The sequence below is a fragment of the Xenopus tropicalis genome, chromosome 2 (genome assembly GCF_000004195.4).
Source record: "Xenopus tropicalis strain Nigerian chromosome 2, UCB_Xtro_10.0, whole genome shotgun sequence".
Lineage (NCBI taxonomy): Eukaryota > Metazoa > Chordata > Amphibia > Anura > Pipidae > Xenopus > Xenopus tropicalis.
Genome location: NC_030678.2, coordinates 1462612 through 1485217, shown reverse-complemented (window position 1 = coordinate 1485217; position 22606 = coordinate 1462612). Strand labels below are relative to the sequence as shown.

Below are 22606 nucleotides of genomic sequence, written 5' to 3'. Positions count from 1 at the left end.
TGTAACATATGTTGGGGCTGATTGGGGCGCTTCCCCGGGGGGGGGGCGAGTATTCCTTATAGTGTCACAGGGGGGCAAGTCATGAAACAGGAAAAGAAATGATGGATCAAAGGAGGGTGGAGTTGTCGCTATCTTTATCCTGCTGGGAGACCCCAATACTAACGCACCCATTGCTTATTTATTCCTTATTCTACTGACCCCCCCAATGTGCAGGTCTAGTCTTGGCCCTCAGTGTTACAGTTAGGGGACAGGGAGTTGTATTTACCCCCCCAATGTGCAGGTCTAGTCTTGGCCCTCAGTGTTACAGTTAGGGGACAGGGAGTTAGAATTGTGCTTGATGCCCTACTAACCCCGGCTGTTACCAGCACCCAGCTAACCCCTGCAGCATGGAACATACATGCCATTAATACTGGGGTAGTCGGTGGGCTGATATATTTATATGGTAGGACCCCCCATACACTGAGAGCACCTTGTCCCCCCCTGTTATTCATACTGTATTGATTGTGTCTGTTTTAGTGGTTGATATGAACATGACACACACACTGCTGACCCCCACGGGAGGGGAGGGGCCAGGATGACAGACAATGGCGGTGTAGGTAAGGCTGAAACTGCAACTCCCTCATAGAAGTGTAGGGAAATAAGGAGGTGAGAAGAATCAGATAAATGGGGGTTCAGTAGCCCCTTATCTTCTGCCCCTGGGTGTTACAGATACACTAACTCTGTATGTGCCTTACCCTACACACATGTGACTGGCACAGGCTCCTCCCATTCCGTAGACTTTGGAAAGTGAGATGGGAATGCAGAGCACTCTGGGACTTTGCACTGATATTACAGCGATTGTGGCGCCTCTGACACAGTAAAGATAACACTTTAATATTGGTACTAAATTCCATCAGTGCCCTCGGTGCCCCAAGGGGGGGGGGGGTATCTGCGATCAGTGACCGAGGGAGCACTTGCCCTTTATTCCAGTGTGTGGGGACTTTCTGGGGTTGAACATGTGTAGATAACTACTCCCAGCTATACAGTCTGTTACTGGCAATTCCGCCAACACTAGTACCCATAATGCACAGGGGGTACAGTATGTTGCAAGCCCAGTACTGAACCCTTAACCCTTTTGGCACTGTTTAATACAGTTCATCCAGACCAGTCTGCCAATCTTCCCATCAGTTAATTCCATGGTGACCAACTGGAGACCAGTCTGCCAATCTACCCATCAGTCGGTTCCATGGTGACCAACTGGAGACCAGTCTGCCAATCTACCCATCAGTCAGTTCCATGGTGACCAACTGGAGACCAGTCTGCCAATCTTCCCATCAGTTAATTCCATGGTGACCAACTGGAGACCAGTCTGCCAATCTACCCATCAGTCAGTTCCATGGTGACCAACTGGAGACCAGTCTGCCAATCTACCCATCAGTCAGTTCCATGGTGACCAACTGGAGACCAGTCTGCCAATCTTCCCATCAGTTAATTCCATGGTGACCAACTGGAGACCAGTCTGCCAATCTTCCCATCAGTTAATTCCATGGTGACCAACTGGAGACCAGTCTGCCAATCTTCCCATCAGTTAATTCCATGGTGACCAACTGGAGACCAGTCTGCCAATCTTCCCATCAGTTAATTCCATGGTGACCAACTGGAGACCAGTCTGCCAATCTTCCCATCAGTTAATTCCATGGTGACCAACTGGAGACCAGTCTGCCAATCTTCCCATCAGTTAATTCCATGGTGACCAACTGGAGACCAGTCTGCCAATCTTCCCATCAGTTAATTCCATGGTGACCAACTGGAGACCAGTCTGCCAATCTTCCCATCAGTTAATTCCATGGTGACCAACTGGAGACCAGTCTGCCAATCTTCCCATCAGTTAATTCCATGGTGACCAACTGGAGACCAGTCTGCCAATCTACCCATCAGATAATTCCATGGTGAACAACTGGAGACCAGTCTGCCAATCTACCCATCAGATAATTCCATGGTGAACAACTGGAGACTAGTCTGCCAATCTACCCATCAGTCAGTTCCATGGTGACCAACTGGAGACCAGTCTGCCAATCTTCCCATCAGTTAATTCCATGGTGACCAACTGGAGACCAGTCTGCCAATCTTCCCATCAGTTAATTCCATGGTGACCAACTGGAGACCAGTCTGCCAATCTTCCCATCAGTTAATTCCATGGTGACCAACTGGAGACCAGTCTGCCAATCTTCCCATCAGTTAATTCCATGGTGACCAACTGGAGACCAGTCTGCCAATCTACCCATCAGATAATTCCATGGTGAACAACTGGAGACCAGTCTGCCAATCTACCCATCAGATAATTCCATGGTGAACAACTGGAGACTAGTCTGCCAATCTACCCATCAGTCAGTTCCATGGTGACCAACTGGAGACCAGTCTGCCAATCTTCCCATCAGTTAATTCCATGGTGACCAACTGGAGACCAGTCTGCCAATCTTCCCATCAGGGAATTCCATGGTAATCCAATGGAGACCAGTCTGCCAATCTACCCATCAGTTAATTCCATGGTGAACAACTGGAGACCAGTCTGCCAATCTACCCATCAGTCAGTTCCATGGCAACCAACTGGAGACCAGTCTGCCCATGTAGCCAATACTTAATGCTGTTGGAGTGCCATTTTACCCATCGGGCAATTCCATGGTAATCCAATGGAGACCAGTCTGCCAAACTACCCATTACTTAGTGCTGTTGGAGTGCATGCAGTCCAGTCTGCCATTTTACCCATCAGTCAGTGCCATAGGATTGCATGGAGACCAGTATGGTATTAGTATGGACGGTCTTATGGGCAGTTAGTCTTTGCCAAGCTCCTGGCACACCCCCTTGTCTTCTCTCCGGTCACCCGGTGCGTTGTATCTTGGCTGTAGCGGTTGGATCAGTGTGGTACATTCCAATAACTGCCCTGTGTGGTACATTCCAATAACTGCCCTGTGTGGTACATTCCAATATCCGCCCTGTGTGGCACATTCCAATAACCAATGGGGTATTAGTATAATCTTCCTCACCCAGATCTTATTTAATCATGAAGGTCGTTGATCTCCATATGGGAAGTTCTGCAATGGAATCGAGGTTGTGACCCCCTAGAGCCCCTCCAACAAAGACCTAGAGGGCAACTGGTTTAATGCTGAGGCCACAGAATCATTCCGAGGGGCCACTGTACCTTCCCACCAATGAGAGGGCGTCACCTCCCCAGGGAGCCTGGGATATATGGGGGACGGGCACTGCCACAGGGGGCAAATCATTTCGTTTGTCCCAAAGTTCTATATCTCCTGTAGGAAGAAGAGAAAGAATGTGAGTGGGGCGAGAGCTGCCCAACTGGGCATTATATACAGTAACATACTGCAGCTTGGGCACAGAGCTTACTATCTAGAGTTGTGCATTAGAGCAACATAGATTAGACTCATCGCTCCCTCCCACCCAAACACTGCCTGACCCAGTGTGATTATGGGGCACCATCTGGCCAATGGGTTGGGATTAACCCTGCACCAATAGCAGTGGGGCCAGCTGGTTCCTTGTCCATTCATTGGTACATTATTTAAATAGACCAAGGAACCAATTCTCCCAGTGACAGTGAGTTGGATCAGGGGGACCTTGTAGTCCACCCATCAGTTGCTTTACTTGCCCCGTTCCTGCCCTTCTCACCTCAGGGTACCTTCCTTGCAATGGCAGCTCCGTGCCCTCCTTGTTACCCTTGGGTCCTGCTCGCCAAACACAGAGCGGCTTCCTGGCCAGGCACAGTCCGACAGCCAAAAGGGCCAATACGAGCAGAGGTAAGGTGGCACCAATCACAGCTTCTGAAACGTGACTCCGCCCCTCAGCATAATACTCATTAAGAGGTGGGATATCTAGAAAGTCTGGAAATGAAAAATATATGTCAGCAGAGACCCTTTATATGGCAACATCCTATTGGTCCAACCCTTCCTTTAACCATTGGTAGAGGGCAAAGGAGGGTGGAGCTTTGGCCGCTAAAGGGAGACTTTACTCTATAAGAGTTTGGGTTTATATGGACCATGTAATGTGCTCTAATGAGTGAAATAATGAGGAATATGTTCTGACCCACCCAACCCAACGTATAGGGACCTACATGGCAGGGAGGTGACATTTCCCTGAGGGTTCTCCACGGTGCAGGTGATGTTGAGGGACTGGGTGACATTCACGGTGACAATGCTGGTGACATTCACATAGTCCTTGTGCTTCTCTGTATTCAGGCGACCAGAACCGAGCAGCGACCCATCCACTGAGTTCCGCCACCAGACCCTCGGCTTGTGGGACCCTCCGTAGGAATTGCAGACGAGCGTGACCTCCCCCCCGTGCGTCATGTTGGTGGTGACAGTCGGCACGGTGAACTCGGCTGGAAGGAGAAGACCCGGGTTAGCAAAGGGGCAGAACCTTTCAGAGGGGGCTGAACCTTCCCATTGGGGGCTGAACCTTCTCATTGGGGGCTGAACCTTCTCATTGGGGGCTGAACCTTCTCATTGGGGGCAGACCCTTCTCATTGGGGGCTGACCCTTCTCATTGGGGGCTGAACCTTCTCATTGGGGGCAGAACCTTCTCATTGGGGGCAGAACCTTCTCATTGGGGGCAGAACCTTCTCATTGGGGGCAGAACCTTCTCATTGGGGGCAGAACCTTCTCATTGGGGGCTGAACCTTCTCTTTGGGGGCAGAACCTTCTTATTGGGGTCAGAATGGATACAGTAAGGATTCAGCAGGGGGATAAGTTCCCAATGGATACAGTAAGGATTCAGCAGGGGGGTTAGTACCCAATGGATACAGTAAGGATTCAGCTGGGGGGTTAGTACCCAATGGATACAGTAAGGATTCAGCTGGGGGGTTAGTACCCAATGGATACAGTAAGGATTCAGCGGGGGGGTAAGTACCCAATGGATACAGTAAGGATTCAGCGGGGGGGTAAGTACCCAATGGATACAGTAAGGATTCAGCGGGGGGTAAGTACCCAATGGATACAGTAAGGATTCAGCGGGGGGGTAAGTACCCAATGGATACAGTAAGGATTCAGCGGGGGGGTAAGTACCCAATGGATACAGTAAGGATTCAGCGGGGGGTAAGTACCCAATGGATACAGTAAGGATTCAGCGGGGGGGTAAGTACCCAATGGATACAGTAAGGATTCAGCGGGGGGGTAAGTACCCAATGGATACAGTAAGGATTCAGCGGGGGGGTAAGTACCCAATGGATACAGTAAGGATTCAGCGGGGGGGTAAGTACCCAATGGATACAGTAAGGATTCAGCGGGGGGGTAAGTACCCAATGGATACAGTAAGGATTCAGCGGGGGGGTAAGTACCCAATGGATACAGTAAGGATTTCAGCGGGGGGGTAAGTACCCAATGGATACAGTAAGGATTCAGCGGGGGGGTAAGTACCCAATGGATACAGTAAGGATTCAGCGGGGGGGTAAGTACCCAATGGATACAGTAAGGATCAGGGGGTAACCAAGGAACAGTAAGATCAGGGGGGGTAAGTACCCAATGGATACAGTAAGGATTCAGCGGGGGGGTAAGTACCCAATGGATACAGTAAGGATCAGCGGGGGTAAGTACCCAATGGATACAGTAAGGATTCAGCGGGGGGGGGTAAGTACCCAATGGATACAGTAAGGATTCAGCGGGGGGGTAAGTACCCAATGGATACAGTAAGGATTCAGCGGGGGGGTAAGTACCCAATGGATACAGTAAGGATTCAGCGGGGGGGGTAAGTACCCAATGGATACAGTAAGGATTCAGCGGGGGGGTAAGTACCCAATGGATACAGTAAGGATTCAGCGGGGGGTAAGTACCCAATGGATACAGTAAGGATTCAGCGGGGGGGTAAGTACCCAATGGATACAGTAAGGATTCAGCGGGGGGTAAAGTACCCAATGGATACAGTAAGGATTCAGCGGGGGGTAAGTACCCAATGGATACAGTAAGGATTCAGCGGGGGGGGGTAAGTACCCAATGGATACAGTAAGGATTCAGCGGGGGGGTAAGTACCCTTGGCACAAGAGGTAGCACTTACCCACCACCCTGAGTTGCACGGTGCAGTTGTGCAGTAGAACTACAGGAAAGGTGCCTGACATGACGACACACAGATACGTCCCCTCGTCCTGCCGAGAGACATTAGAGAGGTGCAGGGTGAAGTCTCCCTCACTCAGCTTTATGGGGTCCAACCACGCGCGCCCCCTGTACCCCCCGTGTTGGAACTTCTCATCCACCCGTCCGTCAACCACTGCGGCAGCCGTTACATCTCCCTCTGAAATCCTTATCTGCCAATACACATACAGATGGGGCACAGGGGCCCGGGGGGGCGGGTACTGGCACGGCATCTCTACCTTGGCCCCCACTCGTCCAACTAGGAATGTGCTATGTGCCCAGCCTGTGGGGGGAGACACCGAGTCAGACTGACCCACAGGCAGGTACAGTGGGGGGAGAGAGAGTCACAATGAGAGCACACAGTGAGTGAGACAGTGAGTGAGTGAGACAGTAAGCGAGACAGTGAGTGAGTGAGACAGTAAGCGAGACCGTGAGTGGGACAGTAAGTGAGACCATGAGTAAGTGAGACAGTGAGTGAGACCATGAGTGAGTGAGACAGTAAGTGAGACAGTGAGTGGGACAGTAAGTGAGACCATGAGTAAGTGAGACAGTGAGTGAGACCATGAGTGAGTGAGACAGTAGGTGAGGCCATGAGTAAGTGAGACAGTAAGTGAGACTATGAGTAAGTGAGACAGTGAGTGAGTGAGACAGTGAGTGAGACCATGAGTGAGTGAGACAGTGAGTGAGAAAGTAAGTGAGACCATGAGTAAGTGAGACAGTGAGTGAGTGAGACAGTGAGTGAGACCATGAGTAAGTGAGACAGTGAGTGAGACTATGAGTAAGTGAGACAGTGAGTGAGTGAGACAGTGAGTGAGACCATGAGTAAGTGAGACAGTGAGTGAGAAAGTAAGTGAGACCATGAGTAAGTGAGACAGTGAGTGAGACCATGAGTGAGTGAGACAGTGAGTGAGACAGTAAGTGAGGCCATGAGTAAGTGAGACAGTAAGTGAGACTATGAGTAAGTGAGACAGTGAGTGAGTGAGACAGTGAGTGAGACCATGAGTAAGTGAGACAGTGAGTGAGAAAGTAAGTGAGACCATGAGTAAGTGAGACAGTGAGTGAGACCATGAGTGAGTGAGACAGTGAGTGAGACAGTAAGTGAGGCCATGAGTAAGTGAGACAGTGAGTGAGACTATGCGTGAGTGAGACAGTGAGTGAGACAGTGAGACAGTGAGTGAGACACTAAGTGAGACACTAAGTAAGTGAGACAGTGAGTGAGACAGTGAGTGAGACTCGCGTTGTACCTTACCAGGTAGGAGGTGCCACAGGAGACCAATGAGCAATCTGTAAGGAGACAGAGACAGAGAGAATGAGACTGTCAGTAAGTGATTAGAGATTAATATCAGGGCACAAGGGACTGACCTGTAATATTCCCCCAGTATTGTCCTGTTTTATTCTACTCACTGCAATTATCTGTATAACAGAGTGTTCCTACGGCAACAAGAGCCCCTCCTACACTCACTCACCCCCGGTCTGGCCCCTCCTACACTCACTCACCCCCGGTCTGGCCCCTCCTACACTCACTCACCCCCGGTCTGGCCCCTCCTACACTCACTCACCCCCGGTCTGGCCTGTCCTACACTCACTCACCCCCGGTCTGGCCTGTCCTACACTCACTCACCCCCGGTCTGGCCTGTCCTACACTCACTCACCCCCGGTCTGGCCTGTCCTACACTCACTCACCCCCGGTCTGGCCTGTCCTACACTCACTCACCCCCGGTCTGGCCCCTCCTACACTCACTCACCCCCGGTCTGGCCCCTCCTACACTCACTCACCCCCGGTCTGGCCCCTCCTACACTCACTCACCCCCGGTCTGGCCTGTCCTACACTCACTCACCCCCGGTCTGTCCTGTCCTACACTCACTCACCCCCGGTCTGGCCTGTCCTACACTCACTCACCCCCGGTCTGGCCTGTCCTACACTCACTCACCCCCGGTCTGGCTTGTCCTACACTCACTCACCCCCGGTCTGGCCTGTCCTACACTCACTCACCCCCGGTCTGGCCTGTCCTACACTCACTCACCCCCGGTCTGGCCTGTCCTACACTCACTCACCCCCGGTCTGGCCTGTCTTACACTCGCTCACCCCCGGTCTGGCCCCTCCTACACTCACTCACCCCCGGTCTGGCCCGTCCTACACTCACTCACCCCCGGTCTGGCCCCTCCTACACTCACTCACCCCCGGTCTGGCCCCTCCTACACTCACTCACCCCCGGTCTGGCTTGTCCTACACTCACTCACCCCCGGTCTGGCTTGTCCTACACTCACTCACCCCCGGTCTGGCCTGTCCTACACTCACTCACCCCCGGTCTGGCCTGTCCTACACTCGCTCACCCCCGGTCTGGCTTGTCCTACACTCACTCACCCCCGGTCTGGCTTGTCCTACACTCACTCACCCCCGGTCTGGCTTGTCCTACACTCACTCACCCCCGGTCTGGCTTGTCCTACACTCACTCACCCCCGGTCTGGCCTGTCCTACACTCACTCACCCCCGGTCTGGCCTGTCCTACACTCACTCACCCCCGGTCTGGCTTGTCCTACACTCACTCACTCCCGGTCTGGCTTGTCCTACACTCACTCACCCCCGGTCTGGCTTGTCCTACACTCACTCACCCCCGGTCTGGCTTGTCCTACACTCACTCACCCCCGGTCTGGCTTGTCCTACACTCACTCACCCCCGGTCTGGCTTGTCCTACACTCACTCACCCCCGGTCTGGCCAGTCCTACACTCACTCACCCCCGGTCTGGCTTGTCCTACACTCACTCACCCCCGGTCTGGCCTGTCCTACACTCACTCACCCCCGGTCTGGCCTGTCTTACACTCGCTCACCCCCGGTCTGGCCCCTCCTACACTCACTCACCCCCGGTCTGGCCCCTCCTACACTCACTCACCCCCGGTCTGGCCCCTCCTACACTCACTCACCCCCGGTCTGGCCCCTCCTACACTCACTCACCCCCGGTCTGGCCCCTCCTACACTCACTCACCCCCGGTCTGGCCCCTCCTACACTCACTCACCCCCGGTCTGTCCTGTCCTACACTCACTCACCCCCGGTCTGGCCCCTCCTACACTCACTCACCCCCGGTCTGTCCTGTCCTACACTCACTCACCCCCGGTCTGGCTTGTCCTACACTCACCCCCAGTCTGGCCTGTCCTACACTCACCCCCGGTCTGGCCTGTCCTACACTCACTCACCCCCGGTCTGGCCTGTCCTACACTCACTTACCCCCGGTCTGGCTTGTCCTACACTCACCCCCAGTCTGGCCAGTCCTACACTCACTCACCCCCGGTCTGGCCTGTCCTACACTCACTCACCCCCGGTCTGGCCAGTCCTACACTCACTCACCCCCGGTCTGGCCTGTCCTACACTCACTCACCCCCGGTCTGGCCTGTCCTACACTCACTCACCCCCGGTCTGGCCTGTCCCACACTCACTCACCCCCGGTCTGGCCAGTCCTACACTCACTCACCCCCGGTCTGGCCAGTCCTACACTCACTCACCCCCGGTCTGGCCTGTCCCACACTCACTCACTGAGGGTGAGTGTGAGTGAGACAGTCAGACATACAAGACACAGAGTGTGTATGAGGGAGAGTGTGAGACAGTCAGACATAGGAGACACAGAGTGTGTATGAGGGAGAGTGTAAGTGAGACAGTCAGACATACAAGACACAGAGTGTGTATGAGGGAGAGTGTGAGACAGTCAGACATAGGAGACACAGAGTGTGTATGAGGGAGAGTGTAAGTGAGACAGTCAGACATAGGAGACACAGAGTGTGTATGAGGGAGAGTGTAAGTGAGACAGTCAGACATACAAGACACAGAGTGTGTATGAGGGAGAGTGTAAGTGAGACAGTCAGACATACAAGACACAGAGTGTGTATGAGGGAGAGTGTGAGACAGTCAGACATAGGAGACACAGAGTGTGTATGAGGGAGAGTGTAAGTGAGACAGTCAGACATACAAGACACAGAGTGTGTATGAGGGAGAGTGTGAGACAGTCAGACATACAAGACACAGAGTGTGTATGAGGGAGAGTGTGAGACAGTCAGACATACAAGACACAGAGTGTGTATGAGGGAGAGTGTGAGACAGTCAGACATACAAGACACAGAGTGTGTATGAGGGAGAGTGTGAGACAGTCAGACATAGGAGACACAGAGTGTGTATGAGGGAGAGTGTAAGTGAGACAGTCAGACATAGGAGACACAGAGTGTGTATGAGGGAGAGTGTAAGTGAGACAGTCAGACATACAAGACACAGAGTGTGTATGAGGGAGAGTGTAAGTGAGACAGTCAGACATACAAGACACAGAGTGTGTATGAGGGAGAGTGTAAGTGAGACAGTCAGACAGAGACACAGAGTGTGTATGAGGGAGAGTGTAAGTGAGACAGTCAGACAGAGACACAGAGTGTGTATGAGGGAGAGTGGAAGTGAGACAGTCAGACAGAGACACAGAGTGTGTATGAGGGAGAGTGTAAGTGAGACAGTCAGACATACAAGACACAGAGTGTGTATGAGGGAGAGTGTAAGTGAGACAGTCAGACATACAAGACACAGAGTGTGTATGAGGGAGAGTGTAAGTGAGACAGTCAGACATAGGAGACACAGAGTGTGTATGAGGGAGAGTGTAAGTGAGACAGTCAGACATAGGAGACACAGAGTGTGTATGAGGGAGAGTGTAAGTGAGACAGTCAGACAGAGACACAGAGTGTGTATGAGGGAGAGTGTAAGTGAGACAGTCAGACATAGGAGACACAGAGTGTGTATGAGGGAGAGTGTAAGTGAGACAGTCAGACATAGGAGACACAGAGTGTGTATGAGGGAGAGTGTAAGTGAGACAGTCAGACATACAAGACACAGAGTGTGTATGAGGGAGAGTGTAAGTGAGACAGTCAGACATACAAGACACAGAGTGTGTATGAGGGAGAGTGTAAGTGAGACAGTCAGACAAGAGACACAGAGTGTGTATGAGGGAGAGTGTAAGTGAGACAGTCAGACATAGGAGACACAGAGTGTGTATGAGGGAGAGTGTAAGTGAGACAGTCAGACATAGGAGACACAGAGTGTGTATGAGGGAGAGTGTAAGTGAGACAGTCAGACATAGGAGACACAGAGTGTGTATGAGGGAGAGTGTAAGTGAGACAGTCAGACATAGGAGACACAGAGTGTGTATGAGGGAGAGTGTAAGTGAGACAGTCAGACATAGGAGACACAGAGTGTGTATGAGGGAGAGTGTAAGTGAGACAGTCAGACATAGGAGACACAGAGTGTGTATGAGGGAGAGTGTAAGTGAGACAGTCAGACATAGGAGACACAGAGACCCGCTGGGAGTGTCACACAGAGACAGACAGAAGAGATGGCTGGATACACATGAATAGGGTCAGGCCCAGACAGAACAAACAAGACTGACGGGAGAATCTCAGGGTCTCACACACCCGCCGGTCTCTGCCCGACTTGCCCCCATGTCTTTCTGCCCCAGTTACGTTGCCCGATGTCCCCCCCCCCCCCACCTGTAGGTTTTGGTACTTTCCAAGAGAACTTGCCCTGCCCTGATTCACACACAATACCTGCCCCTCCCCCCCCCCTCACCCCACTTGCCCCACATTTCTACCCCCTCCCATGAAACTGAACCTACTGTATCATTTCTGTACCCCTCCCTGGGGTAGTAAATCTGCCCCTTGTGACCCCAACTGGGCCTTTATTGTGTATAAACGAGACGCGTCACATCCAGTGTCACAGGCTCTGGGGATTCTGGGTATACACGCCGTATGGCTGGGTGCTCTGAAATATCACATGCAGAATTGTGTGTTTGGGTTTGTATCCCCTTTAACTCTGCAGCCAATAAGAAATCAAGTTCGGTTGCGTAAGAAGTTTCCTTTCCTCATTCCTTTGCTACTTACCCACAGCAGAGAGACAGTGAGGGATGGGGATGGGGGGGGGGGGGGGGGAGGGTTGTTATGGATAGAGAGAGAGGGGGTTGTTATGGATAGAGAGAGAGGGGGTTGTTTATGGATAGAGAGAGAGGGGGGTTGTTATGGATAGAGAGAGAGGGGGGGTTGTTATGGATAGAGAGAGGGGGGGTTGTTTATGGATAGAGAGAGAGAGGGGGTTGTTATGGATAGAGAGAGAGGGGGGGTTGTTATGGATAGAGAGAGAGGGGGGGTTGTTATGGATAGAGAGAGAGGGGGGGTTGTTATGGATAGAGAGAGGGGGGGTTGTTATGGATAGAGAGAGAGGGGGGGTTGTTATGGATAGAGAGAGGGGGTTGTTATGGATAGAGAGAGAGGGGGGGTTGTTATGGATAGAGAGAGAGGGGGGTTGTTATGGATAGAGAGAGGGGGGGGTTGTTATGGATAGAGAGAGAGAGGGGGTTGTTATGGATAGAGAGAGAGGGGGGTTGTTATGGATAGAGAGAGAGGGGGGGTTGTTATGGATAGAGGAGAGGGGGGGTTTGTTATGGATAGAGAGAGGGGGGGTTGTTATGGATAGAGAGAGAGGGGGGTTGTTATGGATAGAGAGAGGGGGGGTTGTTATGGATAGAGAGAGAGGGGGGTTGTTATGGATAGAGAGAGGGGGGTTGTTATGGATAGAGAGAGGGAGGGTTGTTATGGATAGAGAGAGGGGGGGTTGTTATGGATAGAGAGAGAGGGGGTTGTTATGGATAGAGAGAGAGGGGGTTGTTATGGATAGAGAGAGGGGGTTGTTTATGGATAGAGAGAGAGGGGGGTTGTATGGTATAGAGAGAGAGAGGGGGTTGTTATGGATAGAGAGAGAGGGGGTTGTTATGGATAGAGAGAGGGGGTTGTTATGGATAGAGAGAGGGGGGTTGTTATGGGATAGAGAGAGGGAGGGTTGTTATGGATAGAGAGAGAGGGGGTTGTTATGGATAGAGAGAGAGGGGGTTGTTATGGATAGAGAGAGAGGGGTTGTTATGGATAGAGAGAGGGGGGTTGTTATGGATAGACGAGGAGGGGGGGTTGTTATGGATAGAGAGAGAGGGGGTTGTTATGGATAGAGAGAGAGGGGGTTGTTATGGATAGAGGAGAGGGGGGGTTGTTATGGATAGAGAGAGGGGGGGTTGTTATGGATAGAGGAGGGGGGGTTGTTATGGATAGAGAGAGGGGGGTTGTTATGGATAGAGAGAGGGGGGGTTGTTCTGTGCGGAGAGTGAGTGATAGAGAGAGAGAGTTTGAGAGAGTGAGAGGGTTGTTCTGGGCAGAGAGAAGTAGTTGCACTTCCCCTCGGAGCTGCCCAGGCTGTGCAATAGGGGGGAGTGTCGGGGTGACTCAGGCCCCAGATTTATGCAGGAGAGAGACATAAGGGAAATTCCCATGCTCTGGGCCGGAGACCCATCGGAGATGGGGGGCAGTGGGGGCACGGGGGGCAGTGGGGGAACGGGGGGCAGTGGGGGAACGGGGGGCAGTGGTGGCAGTGGGGGCATGGGGAGCAGTGGGGGCATGGGGGGGCACGGGGGGCAGTGGGGGCATGGGGGGCACGGGGGGCACGGGGGGCACGGGGGGCACGGGGGGGCAGTGGTGCTGCTCTGTAGCCCTGGGATCCTGGACTGAGCCTCTTTTTCCTGAGGCTTTTGTTTCATCCTGCCCCCCCCCCCCTGGGTAATTGGCTCCTCATATAACTGTCTGTGCTGGGGGCGGGGCTACTAGATTGTGAGCTCCTCTGGGGCAAGGTCTCATGTGATAGACTGAAGCTTATCCTGGGGGAGTGTATCAAGGGTGTATCAGAGCAACCAATCCGCAGCCAGCTTTAATAAGTACTAGTACTGACAGAGATATGAAAGCCAACACCTGATTGGTTGCAGAGCTGGGCCCCCTGCCTGTCCGGCTGCTAGAGGGGTAATTAATCACAGCTTAGTTAATGGCTCCCTATGCCGGGGCAGTGTTATTCCCAGAGCCGGTTCAGTTCTGCAAAGAACAATCCCAGACCCAGAGTTTCCTTTTCCCACAGAGCTTGCACTCTACAGAGGTAACGAGAGAGGAAGTGTCTCTGGGCAGGAAGTCCCAAGCGCTTCCTGGTGGGATTCCCCTTGTCCCCCTGTTGGTTCCCCCAGGCCAGAGTGAGGCTTCAGCTAAGGAAACAGGGGGGAAGTGACCCACTTGCTGCGGCTGCAGGGGGGCCCCCGGGGGGGAGACTCAGGCACATGATGTGCCCCTATGAGATCCACCATTTGTACTGGGACCCCCCCCCAGCTACAGGAACCAGAATAACTGGGGGGGGGTAGAGAGTGTCCCCCAAAACCTCACCCCAATGTCACCGAGGGGGCTGGGCAAGGAGAGCCAATAGGCAACTGACCCACCTCTCTCCCAAAGCCTAATGTCATCCTAACTGCCCTGACATTAGCCCAACTGCCCTGACATTAGCCCAACTGCCCTGACATTAGCCCAACTGCCCTGACATTAGCACAACTTCCCTGACATTAACCCAACTGCCCTGACATTAGCCCAACAGAGAGATGGGAGGAGACATGGGGCAATAACAGAGAGATGGGAGGAGACATGGGCAATAACAGAGAGATGGGAGGAGACATAGAGGCAATAACAGAGAGATGGGAGGAGACATAGAGGCAATAACGGAGAGATGGGAGGAGACATGGGCAATAACAGAGAGATGGGAGGAGACATAGAGGCAATAACAGAGAGATGGGAGGAGACATAGAGGCAATAACAGAGAGATGGGAGGAGACATAGAGGCAATAACAGAGAGATGGGAGGAGACATGGGGCAATAACAGAGAGATGGGAGGAGACATGGGCAATAACAGAGAGATGGGAGGAGACATGGGCAATAACAGAGAGATGGGAGGAGACATAGAGGCAATAACAGAGAGATGGGAGGAGACATGGGGCAATAACAGAGAGATGGGAGGAGACATAGAGGCAATAACAGAGAGATGGGAGGAGACATGGAGGCAATAACAGAGAGATGGGAGGAGACATGGGCAATAACAGAGAGATGGGAGGAGACATAGAGGCAATAACAGAGAGATGGGAGGAGACATGGGCAATAACAGAGAGATGGGAGGAGACATAGAGGCAATAACAGAGAGATGGGGGAGACATGGGCAATAACAGAGAGATGGGAGGAAGACATAGCAGGCAATAACAGAGAGATGGGAGGAGAACATGGGGCAATAACAGAGAGATGGGAGGAGACATAGAGGCAATAACAGAGAGATGGGAGGAGACATAGAGGCAATAACAGAGAGATGGGAGGAGACATAGAGGCAATAACAGAGAGATGGGAGGAGACATGGGGCAATAACAGAGAGATGGGAGGAGACATAGAGGCAATAACAGAGAGATGGGAGGAGACATAGAGGCAATAACAGAGAGATGGGAGGAGACATGGGAGCAATAACAGAGAGATGGGAGGAGACATGGAGCAATAACAGAGAGATGGGAGGAGACATAGAGGCAATACAGGAGATGGAGGAGACATGGGCAATAACAGAGAGATGGGAGGAGACATGGGCAATAACAGAGAGATGGGAGGAGACTAGAGGCAATAACAGAAGATGGAGGAGACAGGGGCAATAACAGAGAGATGGGAGGAGACATGGGCAATAACAGAGAGATGGAGGAGACATAGAGGCAATAACAGAGAGAGGGAGGGAGACATGGGGCAATAACAGAGAGATGGGAGAGACATGGGCAATAACAGAGAGATGGGAGGAGACATGGGGCAATAACAGAGAGATGGGAGGAGACATGGAGCAATAACAGAGATGGGAGGAGACATGGGGCAATAACAGAGAGACGGGGGGAGACATAGAGGCAATAACAGAGGAGATGGAGGAGACATGGGCCAATAACAGAGAGATGGGAGGAGACATAGAGGCAAAAACAGAGAGATGGGAGGAGACATGGGCAATAACAGAGAGATAGGAGGACATGGGGAATAACAGAGAGATGGGGAGGTAGACATGGGGCGAATAACAGAGAGATGGGGAGGAGACATGGGCAATAACAGAGAGATGGAGGGAACATAGAGCAATAACAGAGAGATGGGAGGAGCACATAGGGCAATAACAGAGAGATGAGGGAAGCATAAGGCAATACAGAGTATGCATGAGAGACATAGAGCCAATAACAAGAAAGATGGGGAAGACATGGCAATAAACAGAAGAAACCAATAAAACAGAAGATGAGGGGAGGAACATGGCCAATAACAGAAGATGGAGGAAGACATAGAGGCAATCAACGAGAACTGGAGGAGACAGGGGCCAATAACAGAGAGATAGGAGACATTGGGCAATAACAGAGAGATGGGAGAGACATGCCCGCAATAAACAGAGAGATGGAGAACATAGAGCATAACAGAGAAGATGGGGGAGACAAGAGCAATAACAGAGAGATGGGAAGAGACATAGAGCATAACAGAGAAGATGGGAGGAACTATGAGCCAATAAAGAGAGCATGGGAGCAGACATAGATGCCATAAACAGAGAGAGGAGGGACATAGAAGCAGTAACAGAGAGATGGAGGAACATGCGCGGCAATAACAGAGAGCATGGAGGACGAATGGCAATAACAGGAGATGGAGAGACATGCAAATAACAGAGAGATGGAGGAAGATGGGCAATAACAGAGAATGGGGAGCACATGGCCAATAACAAGAGTGGAGAACACTGAGGCCAAGTCAACAGAGAATGGAGCGAGACATGGCAATATAACAGAGAGATGAGGATAGGGCAATTAACAGAGATGTGGAGAGATATGGCAAATAAAGAGAGATAGAGATACATGGGCCGAATACGAAAATGGGAGGAACAATGCAGCAATAACGGAAATGTGAGGCAAGACATGGAAACAGAAGGGAGAACATGGCACATACAGAAAGATGGGAGGAGACACGGGCAATAAACAGAGAGATGGGAGGAGACATGGGGCAATAACAGAGAGATGGGAGGAGACATGGGGCAATAACAGAGAGCTGACACTCTAAGTGAGGGGAATGAGTTGCCAAGGACCTGACACAGGGATTGGCCCTGGGCCCTAGGAGTTACAGGGCTGTGATTGCACACACTGTATCACATGACTGGCTATAGACATTGCCTCATTATTTACACTCTGGGCCTGGGGGAGACGGGGGCAGCTATTTGGGCTTCTCCTACCAACCTTCCCTGAGACCCGGCGGTACCCCAGCACCTACTGACTGTACAGCACCCCCCCTCTGCACCATTCCTATTGGCTCGGCTATTCCCTTTGGCTTTGGCTCAGGTTCAACCTGAATCTGCCTGGCACAGCAATGACCTCAATATGACCAACCCCCCCCCCCCCCCGTGTGTGTCTGTGACACTGTGTATCTGTGAGTGTGTATGACAACTTGTGCATGTCTGTGTGTATATATATATATATGTGTGTGTATATCTGTGAGACACTGTGTGTATGTGTGTCTGTGTGTATGTGTGTGTGTGTGTATGAGACACTGTGTGTATATATATATATATGTGTGTGTATATCTGTGAGACACTGTATGTATGTGTGTGTGTGTCTGTGACACTGTGTATCTGTGACTGTGTATGACAACTTGTGCATGTATGTGTGTCTGTGTGTATATATATATATATGTGTGTGTATATCTGTGAGACACTGTGTGTGTGTGTGTGTGTGTGTGTGTGTATGAGACACTGTGTGTGTGTGTGTGTGTGTGTGTGTGTGTGTATGAGACACTGTGTGTGTGTGTGTGTGTATGAGACACTGTGTGTGTGTGTGTGTGTATGAGACACTGTGTGCGTATGAAAGAGAGAGACTTACCTGACACGCAGAGACATTGCCCTCCCATGCAGGTTCCTGCTGCCCCCTGTGTAGTTTATCTCATTGTGACAGTGGGTACCCCCGGCACGCTGCCCAGCTCCTGCCCCTACCCACACACACACACACACACACACACACACACACACTGTTGCTCTGTGGCCCCTGCCCGGTGTCTGTGCAACTCACTGATACACTGTAACACTTTCACTTCCATTTCTCTGTCCCTCCCCTTGGGGCGGAGCTCCCTACTGCTGCCCCCCCCCCCTGCTGCTGCTGCCTGAATGCTCTGTGTCCTGTCCCCAAAATTCCCTAAAATCCTGCAAATTGACATAAATCTCAGAATTTCAGTCCATCGGCACCGTGGGTCAGAACCAGCCAGGAGGGAATGTGATGAATATTATTATTATATTATATTGGCCAGAGCCCAACTGATTGCTCACTAATATCTCAGTGCCAAGGAATGTGGCACCAACCCCCTGGCATCAGGCATTCCATTAACTGTGCCCACGATATTCCCACTCCTACAGCACCGGGGCTTTCCCCTGGAATAAAGAGTTGGCAATAATCAGCTCCTGATTGTCGCTGTGCGTCTGGTATCTATACACGAGACATATGCTATCCGTACATTCGATGAAATCCAATAGACATTTCGATCGGCCCTACTGGCACCTATTATACATGAATTGCACTTATTATTCCTGCTGTCGGCGTTCTGCGTATATACATGAATGGCACTGTTTTATCCTGCTTGGGTTCTGAAGGATATTATACATGAATGCACTTACTCATCACTTCTTCGCATGCGGTTCTGCCGGGTATTATACATGAATTGCACTATTTATCTGTCTGTGGTTCTGGTGTTTTATACATGGAGAATTGGCACTTATTTATCTGCTGTGGTTCTGGTATATACATGGAATGCACTGCTATTATCATGCTGTGTTCCTGGGGTAGTATACATGAATTGGCACTCTATTGTCCGTGGTCTTGATTATACATGGAATTAGCACTGTATTTATCCTGCTGGGTTCCTCGGTATTATTATACAGGAAATTGGCACTTATTATCCCGCTTGGTTCTGGGATTTATACATGGAATTGGCACTGTATTTATCCGCTGTGTTCTGATTATACATGGGAATTGCACTGTTATTTATTCTGCTGTGGTTCTGGGTATTAATATGGAATGGCACGTATTATCCCCTGCGTTCTGGTATCTATACTCTATGGAATTGCACTGCTATATCCCGCTGTGGTTTCTGGGTAATTATAACATGGATATGCACTGTATATTTATCTTGCTGTGGTCTCTGGATTATACATGGAATTGGCACTTCTGTATATATCTGCTGTGGTTCTGGGGATATACATGATGCACTTTATTGATCTGCCTGTGGGTTCTGGGTATTATATATGGAATTGGACTGTATTATCCTGCTTGGGTTCTGGTATAACATGAATGCGCTGTAATTTATCCTGCTGTGTTTCTGGTATTATACATGGAATGCACTTTATTTATCGCCTCGGGTTCTGGGGTATTATACTGAATTGCACTGTAGTTTATCGCATGGGGTTCTGTATTATTACATGGAATCACTAATTTATCTGCTTGTTCTGGGGTATATATACATAAATGCACCTCTGTATTATCCTGCTGTGGTTCTCGGTATTTACATGGAATTGCACTGTATTTATCTGCGTGGGGTCTGGGGATTATACAGAAATTGCACTGTATTTTATCCTGCTGGGTTCTGGGTATTATAATCGATTGCCACTGTATTTATCCCGCTGTGGTTCTGGGTATATATATATGAGAATGCAACTGTATTTACTCTGTGGGTTCTGGTATTCATACATGGAATTGAGCACTGTATTTATCCCGCTGTGGGTCCTGGTATATACACTGGAATTGGCACGTATTTAGCTGCTGTGGTTCTGGTGTATGTATCACATGAATTCACTGTAATTATCCTGCTGGGTTCTGTGCGGTATTAACATGGAATTGGCTGTATTATTCCCGCTGTGGGTTCTGGATATTATACATGAATTGCACTGTATTTATCCCGCTGTGGTCTGGGTATTAACATGAATTGCGCTGTAATTTATCCGCTGTGGGTTCTGGGAATTATACATGAATTGCACTTATTTATCCCGCTGGGTTCTGGTATTATACATGGAATTGCACGCTATTACCGCTTTGGTTCTGGGTATATACATGGAACATTGCATTGTAACTTATCCCCTGGTTCTGGCGAGAGTATTAACATAGATTGGCACTGTATTGTATCCCGCTGTTGGTCTGGGGCTATTATCATGAATTGCACTGATTACCCGCTGTGGGCGGTATTATACATGGAATTGCACTGTACTTATCTTGACCTTACCGCGGTGGTTCTGGTATATACATGAATTGGCACTGATTTATCTGCGTGGTTGTATATATACATGAATTGGCACTGTATTTATCTCCGCTTGGTCGCGGGTATTATACATGGAATTCGGCACTGTTTACCCGCTGTGTCTGGTATTAACATTAATTGCACTGTATTTATCCCTGCTGCTTTCTGGTATTATACATGGAATTGCGCTGTATTTATCCCGCTGTGGTTCCTGGTATATACATGAATGGCACTTATTTATCCCCTGTTCTGGGGCTGTATTAACAGGAAATTGCCTGATATTTATCTCGCTTGGTTCTGAAGGTATTATACAGCGAATTGGCGCGTATTTATCTGCTTTGGTTCTAGGGTATCTCACTTACATGATATTGCACTGTATTTATCCCTGTGGTTCTGGTGTATTAACATGGAATTGCCACTGTATTATCCCGCGTGGCGTTCTGCGGTTCATTATACATGAATTGGCACTTATTATCCTGCTCGTTGAGTTCTGGGTATTTATACAGCACAATTGGCGCGTATTTATTCTACTTGTGGGTCTGTATTTGACGTGAAATTTGCACTGATTTATCCTGCTGTGGGTTCTGGGGTATTATACATGGAATTGCACTGTATTATTCCCGCTGTGGGATTCTGGGTATTATACATTAGGAATTGCGCTGTTATTTTCTTCTGTGGTCTGTATAACATGAACTTGGCCCACGACTCATCAATCACCTGCTGTGCGGTTCTGGGTATTATACATGAATGCACTGTATTATCCTGCTGGGGTCTGGTGGTATATACAGGAATTGCACTTATTGTCGCTGGTGGTCTGGGTATTATAATGAATTTCGTCTGCACTGTATTGCGTCTGCTGTGTCCGGTATACATGAATAGCACTTTACTATCCTGCTGTAGGTACTGGTATGATCTGAATTGGCACTGTATTATCCCGCTGTGGGTTCTGGGGATTAAATGAATTTGCACTGTATTTATCCTTGCCTGTGGTTCTGGGCATATACATGGAATTGCCGTATTTGGTCTGCTGGGGTTCTGCGGTTATTATACATGGAATTGGCACTGTACTGATCGCTGTGGGTTCTGGGTATTTACAGAATTGACTTATTATCCTGCTTGGGTTCTGTGGTAATTATACATGGAATTGGCACTGATTATCCTCTGTGGTTCTGGGATTTACATGAATGGGCACTGTATTTATCCCGCTGCTGGTCTGGTGATAATATACATGAATTGCACTGTTATTAGTCCCCTGCTGGGGTATTATAACTGAATTGGCACTTGTATTTATCCCGCTGTGGGTTCTGGTATTAATACATGAATTGGCACTTATTTATCCGCGTGATCTCTTAGTTTATGACATGGAATTGCACTGTATTTAATCCCCGCGCATTGTTCTGGGTATTATACATGGAATTGGCACTGTATTTATCTGCTGTGGTTCTGGGTATTATACATGAATTTGCACGTTATTATCCGCTTGCATGTTCTGGGGTAAAACCATGGAGATTGCACTGTATTTATCCCGCTGTGTTCTGTGGGTAATTACATGGAATTGGCACTGTATTATCTGCTGCTGTTCGGATAACATGGATTGCACGTATTATTCCCGCTGTGGTCGGGCTAAAATACATGAATTGGCCTTGTATTTATCTGCCTGTGGTTCTGAAGTGAGATATACATTCGGAATTGCACGTATTACCCGCTGTGGGTCTGGTATTATACATGAATGGCACTGTAATTTATCCGCTGTGGGCTTCTGGATATACATGAATGCACTGTATTTATCCCGCTGTGGTCCTGGGTTATATACATGCGAATTGCCACTGTATTATATACCTTCGGTTGATTTCCTGGCGTATTATACATGAATTGCACTGTATTATCCGCTGTGCGGTCTGGTATTATACATTGGATTTGCACTCTATTTATTCCGCGTGTGTCTGGTAGTTGACATGAATTGGCACTGTATTTATCCCGCTGTGGTTCTGGGGCATTATACCATGAATCTGCACTGTATTTATCCGCTGTGGGTCTGTATTATACATGAATTGCACTGTTATTTATCCCCTTGTCGGGGGTATTATAATGGAATTGGCGACTGTATTTATCCCCCTGTGATTCTGGTATTATACATGGAATCGCACTTTTTATCCCGCTGTGGTTCTGTGCATTATATAACATGAATTGGCACTGTATATCCTGCTGGGGTCTGGTATACTACATGGAATTAGCACTGTATTATCCCGCGTGGCGTTCTGGGATTATACAGGAATCTTCCACTGTAATTTCCTGCTGTGGTTCTGCGTATATACATGAATTGGC

At 49.9% G+C, this 22606-nt stretch overlaps 1 protein-coding gene across 2 annotated transcripts; it reads right to left on the bottom strand.

Moving 5' to 3' along the window:
* Nucleotides 1-852: 852 nt before the first annotated feature.
* icoslg (inducible T cell costimulator ligand) lies at nucleotides 853-18142 on the bottom strand. Of its 2 annotated transcripts, none has more exons than XM_031896413.1 (6): nucleotides 17884-18142; nucleotides 7360-7394; nucleotides 6037-6393; nucleotides 4103-4369; nucleotides 3661-3872; nucleotides 853-3287 (listed from the first exon to the last, which is right to left on the bottom strand). In XM_031896413.1, exons 1-6 carry the CDS (start codon nucleotides 17898-17900, stop codon nucleotides 3279-3281), a joined length of 897 nt encoding a protein of 298 aa, XP_031752273.1. In that variant the 5' UTR covers nucleotides 17901-18142; the 3' UTR covers nucleotides 853-3278. The 2 variants fall into 2 exon arrangements, with proteins under 2 accessions (XP_031752273.1, XP_031752274.1); XM_031896414.1 differs by having other exon boundaries at nucleotides 7355-7394; nucleotides 17884-18139.
* Nucleotides 18143-22606: the final 4464 nt, after the last annotated feature.

Coding starts and splice junctions, on each gene's coding strand:
- icoslg (XM_031896413.1), bottom strand. Junction 6,394..7,359: donor CCTGTGGCACCTCCTACCTG/GTAAGGTACAAC, acceptor CTCCCCCCACAG/GCTGGGCACATAGCACATTC. Junction 4,370..6,036: donor CGTGCAACTCAGGGTGGTGG/GTAAGTGCTACC, acceptor TTCTCCTTCCAG/CCGAGTTCACCGTGCCGACT.